We start from the raw sequence: 12,679 nt of genomic DNA on the forward strand, positions 1-12,679 counted from the left end.
TTCAAAATTAAATAATACATATTTTTCAGAAAATCATCTTTTTTATAATAATAAGATAATAATAGTAAAAATCATAGTAACAATAAACAGTGGATAAACTAAACCGACCTTCAAATCGAAAAACTTCTGAAATTAAGTTGGAGAAAGTAGAGTGTTGAAAATCATATGGATATACATTGCCGAATAAGAACCGTAAGGAACCATTAACACAAAAATATGATGCATGAGAGAAGCGAAAAAATGGCAAACGCAGAAAGAGAGTAACAAGTGTCTGCAATGCAAGTGCAGTATTGCATGGAAACCTTAAACGTGGCAGCTAATGGAGACATGTTTCCCTCTCCCTATTTAACGGAACCTTTTCTCACTCATCTCTCTCTCTCTTCCCTTTCCCCCACATTCTCAACCAGTTTTTCATTCATTCCCAAATAAAATAACAACAATGAAGTATCTATCCTCCATTGCATTCGACGTCATCCACAATTCTGCTCTGTAATCTCTCTCTCTCTCTCTCTAATTTAATTTATAAAATTCCTCTCTGCCTGACACCAGGTGCATTAAATGATTGTATTGTTCTCTTTTTTACAGGAAGTTGAATACGAGTGTGGATAAATTGGTGGAGGATTTTGAATTAGGATTAGGAGAATTCAAGTGTAATGATAATGACACCATTACTTATTCAAAGAAACTGCTTGAATTTTGTTGCTCTAAGGCACTCCTTGAAGAATGTAAATTCATTGAAGAAAAGATTGCCGATGCCTCTTTTAGTCGTTTCACCTTCGATGCAATGCTTGCCTGGAACACACCCACTGCTTCCGATCAACAATCTCATCTGGTACGTATTCAATCGTATTGTGTTTCTATGAGAAGTTGAGAACTATATGCTGTTTGGCTGACAGGAATCCGAGGGAAAAGTGAGGGAGGACAAGAAGATAGCTACACAAGTTAGTCAAGAACAAGATGATATCCCTCTTTTTTATACTGATCTCATGCCACTTCTTGTAAGGAATTCTTTTTTGGGGCGGTATAACTTTGATTTCGTTTCTTCTTGTTAATTCTGTTGTAATTGTGTCTAGGTTAATGATGAACCAAGTGTTGAAGAAGATGCATTTGTGTGGCTGGGATCATTGGTTCCTTTGACTGCAGATGTTACTAATGGAAGGTTCACATTTGAAACTCTCACCGCCCCTACAGGAAACCGCCTTTTCTACCCTGCTTATGACAAGTTCTTGAGAGAAATTTACAAGTAATGCTTCTAAATCCTAACATGTTAAGATTCAAAATAGATGAAATTAGATTAATTGTTTGAAATGGCTGTGTTATAGTTTTGATGTGCATTTGTTGATTTGGTAGATGTATAAAGCATTTGCAGAAGCAAGCAACGCCAAAGGGGGTGGAGTTTGCAGATGATGAATTTATATTACATGTTGAAGGCACTGCAAGCTCTCAGAGAGTAGTGCGCCATATTGGTGGAACAAGTTGGCCTGGTACTCTTTAAAATTTACAACCTTATGGGTCTGATACTTGATTGATATCTGTTAGTTCTTATGGTTGTACAATTTTTTTCTAGGTAGGCTTACTTTAACCAACTATGCTGTATATTTTGAGGCCTCAAAAGCAATTGCATATGATGATGCACTTAAAATTGACCTGTCCAAAGATATTGAACATTCTATCAAGCCAACTGCCACTGGACCATGGGGTGCTCCACTTTTCGACAAGGCCGTAGTCTATGAGTCGCCTGAACTGTAAGCGAAATTGTTCTCACAATCATCATGTTCAATCTTGATCATATTGTAGATGCATTGCTATGATTGTGAATGAGTTTTCTCTCCTTATTCTAGATCAGAAGGAATTGTGTTGGAGTTCCCGGAGATGACAAGTAGTACGAGGCGTGATCATTGGCTCGCTTTGATAAAGGAAATTATACTTATGCACCAGTTCATATCAAAGTATATGGTGGAATGTCCAATACAATCATGGGAAATGCATTCCAGGACCATATTGGGAATCATAAGGCTTCACGCAGCAAGAGAAATGCTTAGAATATCGCCTCCAGCTCCGACGAAATTCTTGATCTTTGCGTTGTTTGACGAGTTACCAAAGGGAGACTATGTACTAGTAGAGCTCTCTAATAGCCTGAAGAAAGTTAGTAGTGGACATTCATGTAGTGCTAGCTCAATCCTACGGAGTTTGAACATGCCCATATCAGGTCTCTCGAGCATGGAAGTTACAGAATTGGACAAGGTACCCACATGTTCTCAAGACAGCGAGGCTAGCCCTTCAATGGAGAGTGCCATTAATCAAGTTAGAGAGGAAGCAAAGGAAGTCGAGATAGCCAAAGCTACTGCAGAAGGGCTGAAAGAGGAAGGAATCAGTGAAAGTGTTTCTGTTCTTATGGTAAGTTCATCAATAAATAGTTAATGTTACATTGAAATTATCATATTCTTTTACTTTTGTGCATGCTGTAGGAGTTGTTAAAGCCACTTCAAAGTGTGGTACCTTGGTTTCAAGAAGTGATTTACTGGGAAAGACCAGCAACCACTATCATAGTGATTGTTACATCTTTACTTGTTTTCTACAAGTAAGTTGTTTTTACAAATTGAGCTTTGGTCATATATTATTATTGTTAGTATTACATGTATCAAAGGAATTTATATATAGGGAGTGGTTTGGCAAGGCGATAGCTGGTTTGCTGTTATGGACAGCGTCGAAGATGCTCCGGGCAAGACTAGGAAGAGATGGTGCAGAGAAATGGAATGAGATAGTTGTGTCCACTACCTCGGGTCAAAAGACTACAGTGGAAAGCATAGTTTCAGCTCAATTTGGGTTGAAAACAGTTCATGAAGTCATGCAAGCAACAAATATTGCAATACTCAAGATCTGGTCAATCATGTGCTATAGAGCTCCTAAGGTAATCTGAAAGTCATTTCCAGAAGTGACTAGTTCTCTTATATTTGTATTTCTAATGAAGTCTGAAATCCTTTTAACGCAGCACACAGACACCGCCATGGTGGCAGTATCTATACTCGCAATCATCTTCGCGTTGATACCCTTCAAGTACATAGTTATGGGAATTACGTTATACGTCTTCATGATGACATCAACAGTTGGGAAAAAATACCTGGCAAATGATCAAGGAAACAGAAGGATGAAAGAATGGTGGGATTCAATCCCAGTAATTCAAGTTCGGGTTGAAGCCAAGGCTCCTCAGCCTCCAACGTAGAATCTCTGCTCTGCCTTCCTTTGCTTTTCTAGAATAGCAAACATGGAACTCATTTTTCTTTTTCCTTACCTGTTGATTATGCTTATAAATATATGTGATTTTGTAATAATCAAAACAAAACATCAATGCAAAGGAATCATAGCCAATTCTCAAAATTTGCAATTCTCCATTCCTACTTTATGGCAACTGCCTTATAGTCTGGAAAGTTGCTCACTGCTGCACATAATCAACAAGTTCCAACCCAAAAATCAATGTACAACAGCGATCTATTCTAACTTTAAAAGCAATATGGATCTAATTCATATACAAAATTCAGTTATCAATCTAAGTCTGTTCCATACTCTGATCCTCAAGTTCGATGTGCATTGATAGTTAATGCCGTTACTTGTTAGTCAACCTTCATAAACTTCCCCTGGCCTTCTCCAGATCAGGAAGATCTGCAATTCATGTTCAAAATTTCTTTAGCACAACCACCAAAAACTCAAGAAAGTGCATATATTAATTATGGAACACTTTATGAAAGTAACAAAGGCGATCAAGTTGGAACTCACACAGCATTCCATCATCACTGCTGTCTTCATCATCTTCATCATACTGTGAGAGAAAAACAGCCACTTAATTAAGAGAAATAAAGCACACAAGAACAATCCTGAACAAATTATACCAAAAAATCAAAATAATAAGCTCAATTACCGCAGCAGTGTCATCATCAGAGGGCAAATCAGCTGCACATCACAAAGAATTAATCAGAATCCACTCACCCAAAATCTAAATGTTGTATTCTTTTTTATTTACTGAAGATTTAATTGATATGTCATTAAAGAAGCTACAAGTAATTCTTATTGATGTCAATACTAAGGTTGCATTCTTGCAATATATGGAGCTAGCATTTCTGTACTGTGCTTAATCTGTCTTTCATCAAGAAGCATAAAGGGCACTCACGTCGAGAGTCCACATCACCCATAACCATTTCAATGATTAACTAAGTCATTCCACATCACCCATAACCAGATTCAATGATTGGTATGCAAGTCTTTTCATAAACGTCAAGAAAGGTAATTTAAATTCCTACATTTTCAGTTCATCTATCGAGCAAGACAACCCTAAAGTTTATAGGAAGATAGTTAATTTGGGGAAGAAGCAGAACAAACTTTATCTGCACTTGTATTTTCACCAAACTATTGTAGAATTGTTCCTCTATTTCTCAACAGGAAAGAAGACTAAGATAATAATAGGGTTAATGGATGCATTAATGAAACACATCCAATTAAGAAAAATAGATAGCACTACAGGATTCAGGAAAGAAGTAAGTATATGCATCCTAAAATTAGTGAATGAAACAGAGAAAATGAAAATAAAAACTCACAAGTAGACACTTCGTCATCCTCATCACACCATTTATTCCAATCAACCTTAATATAAGGTGCAGGCTTTTCTTCGGACTTCAACAGTCTTTTCCACCAGCCTTTATCTTGTTTCTGAACTGAGCATATGATATTCCTTAATCCAACATTAGTTTTACACCCCTGAACCATAAAGACCAAAAAATAATCAAACTTATCTCAGAATATGAAATGAGGTTTCAAGATTTAAAAAATGAAACTGATAAGAACTTAGGGATTAAAGAAATGTGTGGCAACCTCAGGAAGAATGGGGCCATAGAGCTGCAAAGAGAAATCAAAGAATTCGCCTTGAACCCCAACAGCAGAGAAACTGAATAGACCTTGAGGATCGCATTTGACGGAAATGTCTTTGGCATCGGGTAATGCAATGGTTAGGTAAACCTTATCAGAGCGCTGAGCCCAGAGAACCTCCGGATGGCGACTGAAACAATTCAAAATGAAAGAAACAGTTTGATTCTTGGCCTAGTTGAAATAAGAAAATTGAATTGATGAGAGAGTGGAGAAATACCTCATGTTCCCTGAGAATATAGTCGATGGCAGGTTGAAGAAGATAGGCGATGAAAGAATGCAAAAGAAAGAGAGAACCCTACTACCTGACCTTACTCAAAACCCAACTGCACTTCTTTCCTTTCATTCTTTTTCCAAAAACCCACTCACTTCAATCGGTCAACTATCTTTAACGGTTAGTATCATTTTCGTTTTTTTAAGCAATAAAAATATTAATTTGTTTTTTTTTTTTTTTTTTTATAAAATGTCATATATCATTCCATTATCTTAATAATACAAATATAGCACGAAAAAAAGAGGAATAAAACCTCCATCCCATACAGGCAAAGACCCACAAAGAGAAGAGAAGACTACAACGAGCAATACATAGACTACAAAGAGCACTAAAAAACAGAAAAAATACAACTACAACAAACATAGAAGTCATATCCTTCTCATAAGTCGAATCCCGTTGAAAAACCGTTGTAATCCATACTCCATCCTCTAGGCTCTTCCGAACGTTCGGATCTAAGTCCTTTCTGTTTGTACATCCACGCAGATCAATAGATCTACGGACAAGATAAACCTTTTCCGCTCTTGCAAAGACCGAAAAAAGAATAAAAGAAAGAAATATAGCTCACAATAGTAGATCTGACGGAAAAAGAAGTTCAAGAAGGGATAAAGACTTCAAACTAACAAGAAAGGAAAACAAACTAACACTATAGAAAAAATAAAACACAGGGGAGGAGGAAGAAGGAAGACAAGCTTCCTTCTTCCTCGTCAACTATATAGAAGTAACCTTCAAACTGAAAAGGGGCGGTGGGGGTTTTACAGGAAGGAAGAGACTAGAGAGAAGGAAAGAGAATAGCTCAGGTTTGTTTAAAAAAAATACCAATACTATAAAAATATTAATTTGTTAGTATAGGAAAATATTAATTTGCCGATTACTCAGTCCGAGGCTATTTATTAATATAATATTAAGTGGAACGTTTTTTTTTTTTTTTTTTGAAGGTAAGTGGAACGTTTTTAAGACAATATAAATGTTTTTAAGGCAATGTAAATATATTTGTAACGTAAAAAAAATGATAAAATTTACATTCTCATTGTGGAACAGTGTTGGAACTGGGTAACACAATTTATTTTAGAATTGGATGACACAATTTATAAAACATGATTTTGGACTTTAATAATAATACATAAAATTATTTTGGAACCGGGTAACACAACTTATAAAACATGATTTTTACATGAGTTAGGAGATACATGGATGCATGTGCATTTTCGAACGTTGAGAATGAACATAAATGTCTTTTGATATTTTACTATTGCATACATATAAATAGGATGTTGTTAAACCCAGCCCCAATTTCCCACCTCTAGCCCCATGAAAGGACGAAAGTACCCTTTCAAGCTTTGAGGTGGGAAATTGGAGAAAAAAACCTCTCCCGGCAAGCGGACGTGAGGTAATCACGCCTCACCATGTGGTGAGGCATGATTACCTCACGCCCGCATGAATAAATCACAAAAAAAAAGTTCATAATTGTGGTAACTCGAATTATCCGTTTACAAATAAAATTATGGCATTTTAACTCGTATTACCCTTTAACAAATAAAATTTAAAAACATAAACATTAAAATAAACATTAATAAACATAAACATTTATAAACGTAAAAGAGTAAATATAATATCAAAAGTGTTAAAATGTATGAAGTTCTACAACAATAATTCAGCTCGCCCGACGCCACACATCCATAAACTCATTCATCTCCCTCTTAATGCGTGGAGCATCTTCGTCAGATCGGTGGGTAGCCGATAGTTGGGTGACACGCCACAACCAGCTAACCCACTGCAAAAAAAAAAAATTAATAAATAAATATTAAAAATTAAACACATATAAACTAATGCTAAATAATAATATTAAATAATAATAAACTTACAAATTCGCTGTTGGCGCGAGCATGCTGTACCGGTCCAGCCTGTGGTGCATGAAGGAGATGAGGATGCGAATATCGCATATACCAGTCCATATAAGCAGGATCACAGGCAGTGGGATCGTATCCAACTGGTCGGCATCTCCTCCGATCAATGCCCTGAGCCGATGGAAATCTCCGTCAGGTATCCTCAACTGTGACTAAGGAATGCGTGAGCTTATACGCTATTGTTGAGTGATTTCCGCAAGTGCACGGTTTCGCTTGTAGTAATAAAAATATCGATCCCACAGGGATACGTTTTTTAACGAAAAACTTATTTTTGAATCTGTTAATTTCGAACTTGTTAGATTTACTATTGAATGTAAATGAAAAGTGAAATTTGTCTAATTGAATTTAGGAAATTGTTTAATTGAGTTTGTGGACTTTGAGTATTTGAAAATGCTGGATTAAGATTTTATATTAGAATATATCGATTGTTAGAAAGATCTTCTGATTTAGGGATGAATTTTACAAAACAGGAACATTTAGAACTTTTAGAAAAACAAATGAATGTATTCATTTGCATTAAGCAAAGAAAACAACTTAAACTTTGTATCAATTATGATGACGAAATAAATGACGGAACCTCTAATTAATTGGCTTTGAACGCGACAAAACCCTTTCGGGATAGTTGCCCTTAATCAAATTAAAACTCTTTCGAGATGATAATTTGCCTAAGTGTTCAACAAAGTTTCCTTGTAATGATTTTGAATTTAACTACGTTTTAATGAAAACACCAGCAATCACTTTAGTGGATTGGTTACCATAAGTGCCGCATAACGATTTATCGAATAGAACGGACTTTATTAGATGAAATATAAATTGATACAAGTTTACAGAGAACATGGAGCATCGAGTTCTTCGAGGGCGTGCAAGTGAACGGCTGATCAGTCCTTTCCTTGGGTTTCCTTAGAGGTTGTCAGGCTCAGGGGCGAACACTCTACTCAATCTTCTCGCTGTAACTTCGTAATAAGGATTCGGTCGGCCACTACCAAAATGCAAACTAAAACTGGAACAATGTCTAAACGCTACTGAGTTGTAATTAAACTATAAACAATATGCGTACCTCATCTTGTTTTGTACAGAATCTAATTTCTAACTCTCGAACTATTTTTGCTTAGAACTTAGACATTAGTTCTATGCTCTGATTCTATATCTATATTACATAACATTACCTCCATTTTTCTCAACACCAACTCTTTATTTATAGATGTTAAAGGGTTGAGATTGAAGTGATGTGTCTTTTGTGAAAAATTGTATCCGTTGGTTAAGAGTCGTGTCCGTTGTGAAAGGACGTCTTTATCCACTTGAACGAACGCGTTTCTTGGATTTCAACATGTGTTAAATGCACTTTGGCAGAATTTCTGCACTTACCGAGAATGGGAATCCTCGGCCGTGAATGGGGGAGCATTAAGTTGAGCTTTGGACGAAGGGAGGAAGTAGCTGAACCACGCGTGTCGCGGCCGCGGGTGGGGGATTCGCTATTGCGGCATGCTATGTTTTTCACTTCTTTGCTCTCGTTCATGTCCTTGACTTGGCGCTTTTGATTTACGTCGTCTTTGACTCCTTTTGTAGGGTTTTTCTTCTGTTTTTGATCCTTTTTCGTTCATATTTGGATTTTACCAAATATTTAGGTACCTTGCAAGAAAGAAAGATATTTGAGAGTAAAAGTAATCTAAACAGATATAAACAACATAAATTTGTAAAAATAATGATGTAAATATTAATGATATTTTAGGTATATTTTGGGCTTAACAGCTATAGATCTCCATGGTCGTACTGCTTTATCAGGTCTAATACGCTCAGCTGGGATAGGCTGAGTATATCCAACCTGTCGCAGCGCTCGATCGGGCATATACGGCTCGACGATGTCTCTACACCGTATCCAACCGGTGTAGGACACTCGAAGCCGATCATCATTGGGGACAGGACCATAAGGCAACCACGTCACCTGAAAAAAAAATACTCAATAAAAAATAATAATATACTATAAATAATACTTAAATTAATTCTAAAATTTTATAAAATACCTCTGCCGCCGTCATACGGTCCAACTGCCCGCGTATGGTATCTAGTCGGGTGGTCGTCTTGCCTGGTACCCCGACCTCCCATCTCAGTGCACGGGCATGGTCAGCTGGGATCAAGTGATCTCCTCTATGCGGCCGGAACACCGGAAAATACTCGTATATCCATGCTTGTAGTAGGGTCAAACATCCGCATATACCTGAACAGTCTCCTCTGCTCGCTATCCCCAGCTGCCGGTACAACATGGCAAGTGTAACAGACCCCTATGATAGTCCAACTGCCCCGCTGACACCGCCGTAAACCTCAGCAAGATGAGCCGGCCTAATCCTATCTCCACTCTTGTCAACAAACAGAGTGGATCCAAGCATAAGCCACATCCACGCTGTGGCCCGAGTAGCGTCATCCCTACCCTCGATGACAAGCCCGTGTACAGCCTGAACAAATACACCTCCACCACCCCATAAATGTCGGCCCGGCAACAGAAGCTGATCCTGATTCACCCTAAACATCATCATGCACATGGCATGAAGCCCGTCAGTAGTGGGAGACTCGGACACCATCGGACCGTCGATCGGGATCCGAAGAATCTGCCACACATCATGCAGCTGGATAGTCATCTCCCCGAACGACATGTGGAAGGAGTTCGTATCGGGCTACCACCGCTCCACGAACGCAGTCAACAGCGGAGTGTCGAGGTTCTTAAACATGGCATGTGGAAGGTGAGACAAACCAGTCTTCTCGATCATCTCCTTCAGCTGTAAAATGACACATACAATTTATACAATTACTGAATTACAAATTACAATAAATGTTGACACACTATATTATTCTTACCTCGGGTGACGCACCAGAAAACCACTGACACAAATCTCGGCATGCTGATGATCTGTTGTAGCATGTCAGAAACGACTGAATCTCTCCTCCCAACATCCGTGAGGCAACATGTCCTAGAAAACTAGGAATCACGGAACCATCAACGGGGCCACCATCTATCGGTGCAGTAACTAGCCAGCTCTCGTCCTCACTAGCTTTGGGACGTTTGCTTGTCCCTAAAAGTTATAAAATTATACTAAAATTATACTAAAATACTAAAATTATACTAAAATATACTAAAATTATACTAAAATACTAAAATAATAAAATTATACTAAAATACTAAAATATACTAAAATTATACTAAAATACTAAAATTATACTATAATTGTACTAAAATATACTAAAATTATACTAAAATTATAAAAAATACATGTACTCGCAAAATGACCTCCTACGTGCTGGGTCGGCTGTCTCCCCGGGGTCGGCTGCTCATCGCTATCCTCAACCTCGCGATCATGTGCAACTGCAGACTGTCGCACTGCCCGGACTGCCACATCCAGGTAGTCCTCTAAAGTATCGCTATCAGGCTCTCTGTCATCAAAATCTGTCGCCCCCTCCGATCCATCAATATCGGGCTGCTCCACAATCGGTCCCCTTCTCAACGGGTCCGTCGCAACCCCTCTACGCCTACGACCGAATATATCAATACCACACAATCTCGTATGGCGTGGTGTATCATCCTCGCCGTCCATATCTAGACGATGAGCATATGACGGGATGGATTTCCCACCCCTAGTAGGTCGCTCCGTCTACAAAAAAAATTACATATAGTTAATAAAAAATGGTAACATATAAATTATAAATTACACTAAATTAATAAAATTGTAAATAATGTAAATTATACTAAATTTATAAAATTATGCTAAAATACTACTAAATTAATAAAATTGTAAATAATTGTAATTATACTAAAATTATAATAAATTATACTAAAGTTATAAAATTATACTAAAATTATACTAAATTTATACTAAAATTATACTAAATTTATAAAATTACCCTAAATTAATAAAATTGTAAAAATTATGGTAATACTATACTAAAATTATACTAAAATTGAACTAAAATTATAAAATTACACTAAATTATTAAAATTTTAAATAATGTAAATTTTTATAAAAAAAAACCGTGGGCGTAAGGGAATCACGCCCAGACCACTGGTCGGGCGTATGAACATCACGTCCGACCAGTGGTGCGGGCGTATGAGAAGCACGCCCGACCTGCGGTTCGGGCGTATGTGTATCACGCCCGACCAGTGGTGCGGGCATGTGGCTATCACGCCCGCACCACTGGTCGAGCGTGATGCTCATACCCCCGAACCGCAGGTCGGGCGTGATGCTCATACGCCCGACTGCGATTCTGGCGAAAACAAAAAAAAACCCCACAGATTTCAGTTCGATGTAAAAATCAACGAAATAAAACGGTAAATCTTACCACTTTAGCTTTTCCTTTACAGCTTCTGTCACCATCCATGATTCGGTTCACTAATTTGTCCGGATTTGAGCAAAAATCGTATAGGGTTCTTGAGAGGTTTTGGGTTTTTTCAAATTTAGTGCAAAGGGTAGTTCGGTCTATTCACGGGGCTACAAGTATAAATTAGTGGCTGAGTTTAGTAACCCACTATAAATATTTAAACACTATTAAATTAGTGCAATCTTTTCAGTTTCCAACTGATAGAATTTAGGCATAAACTTCAACATTTTCAGCATAGAAAAATAGAGTTTATAATTTTTTTTTACGCATGCCAAAATATAAATACCTTTTGTTTCTACTTTTTATATATATATATATATGGGGTTTGTTTTAATGGTGAGCACTAAATTATCTCCATGGGTGGTGAGCAATTAATATCCATTGGATCAAGATCTAATGGTCCATAATTTAAGTTGGCATTTAATATTAAAAAGGTTTTACCTGCTGACATGTAGGTTGTAATTTAAAACCTTGTGCATTTTAAAAACCGAATTCTCTCTCATCAATTAATATCATCTTCTCTTTCTCTTTCCAAATTAATGCATAACATTGAATTGTGCAACCAAAGGAATACGATTTCTCTCTCATGGCAGCCATTGACGATGCTAAATCAACCTTAGGCAGACTTTTTTCGACCGGAATCAATCGCAGGCAGTATCAAAATGATCGGAATTAATCTCAGGCAGTCTCAAAGTGATCGGAATTAATCTCAGGCAGCCTCTATTCGACCAGAACTAATCTTAGTTTTAGATTAATCGTTTACCACTCTATTTCAATCCTCATTGATAAATAAATGGATTGAAAATGCAATGTAAAAAAATGTTGTTTCGATATCATATTAGAGAATATACATAAGAGGTTGTCTTATTATCAATCAAATATGAAGCATAGCCGAAATTCCAGTCATCTGTGTCATTTGGATATGAGTAAATATTTGTGATAAGTAAACAATGTAAAACAAAAAAAAATGATGTATTATAATTTGGTGTTACCTTTTAGCGTATAGAATATATTGTCAAACGAAGATGTCTTCTTATGTGTTAAATACTAAAAAGAAGATGTCTTCTATGGAATAATTCATATATACAAACTGTTATAAATTTGTGTTTAACACAGCCTGTCGAAATTGACACAACCAAATGATAATTAAACAAACATAAATTTGTAACACAGATTGATCGCCGAAACAATTGTTTTCACATAGTATGCCAAAAATATCTAG

The 12,679-nt window shown here is 36.9% G+C and overlaps 2 protein-coding genes across 2 annotated transcripts; one reads left to right on the forward strand and one right to left on the reverse strand.

The window, feature by feature from the left end:
• Positions 1–319: 319 nt before the first annotated feature.
• LOC136206929 (uncharacterized) lies at positions 320–3,385 on the forward strand. The gene is made up of 10 exons (XM_065998141.1): positions 320–489; positions 586–832; positions 897–998; positions 1,074–1,243; positions 1,351–1,484; positions 1,568–1,745; positions 1,842–2,397; positions 2,469–2,581; positions 2,662–2,911; positions 2,993–3,385. The coding sequence occupies exons 1-10, from the start codon at positions 440–442 to the stop codon at positions 3,221–3,223; spliced, it is 2,031 nt and encodes a 676-aa protein (XP_065854213.1). The 5' UTR covers positions 320–439; the 3' UTR covers positions 3,224–3,385.
• Positions 3,370–5,971, reverse strand: LOC136206930 (co-chaperone protein p23-2). The gene is made up of 6 exons (XM_065998142.1): positions 5,135–5,971; positions 4,864–5,047; positions 4,590–4,749; positions 3,917–3,948; positions 3,775–3,817; positions 3,370–3,660 (listed from the first exon to the last, which is right to left on the reverse strand). The coding sequence occupies exons 1-6, from the start codon at positions 5,137–5,139 to the stop codon at positions 3,623–3,625; spliced, it is 462 nt and encodes a 153-aa protein (XP_065854214.1). The 5' UTR covers positions 5,140–5,971; the 3' UTR covers positions 3,370–3,622.
• Between the last annotated feature and the right edge of the window lie 6,708 nt (positions 5,972–12,679).

Source organism: Euphorbia lathyris, chromosome 9, assembly GCF_963576675.1.
Source record: "Euphorbia lathyris chromosome 9, ddEupLath1.1, whole genome shotgun sequence".
NCBI classification, from domain to species: domain Eukaryota; kingdom Viridiplantae; phylum Streptophyta; class Magnoliopsida; order Malpighiales; family Euphorbiaceae; genus Euphorbia; species Euphorbia lathyris.

What these genes read in the sequence shown, in the direction of transcription:
- LOC136206930 (XM_065998142.1), bottom strand. An exon ending in GGATGACGAAGTGTCTACTT is followed by an intron (nt 3,949 to 4,589) that starts GTGAGTTTTTAT and finishes TGTGATGTGCAG; the next exon opens with CTGATTTGCCCTCTGATGAT. An exon ending in CTGATGATGACACTGCTGCG is followed by an intron (nt 3,818 to 3,916) that starts GTAATTGAGCTT and finishes TTTCTCTCACAG; the next exon opens with TATGATGAAGATGATGAAGA.
- LOC136206929 (XM_065998141.1), top strand. Translation starts at nt 440, where the DNA reads ATGAAGTATCTATCCTCCATTGCATTCGACGTCATCCACAATTCTGCT. An exon ending in GTCATCCACAATTCTGCTCT is followed by an intron (nt 490 to 585) that starts GTAATCTCTCTC and finishes TCTTTTTTACAG; the next exon opens with GAAGTTGAATACGAGTGTGG. An exon ending in TTCTTGAGAGAAATTTACAA is followed by an intron (nt 1,244 to 1,350) that starts GTAATGCTTCTA and finishes TTGATTTGGTAG; the next exon opens with ATGTATAAAGCATTTGCAGA.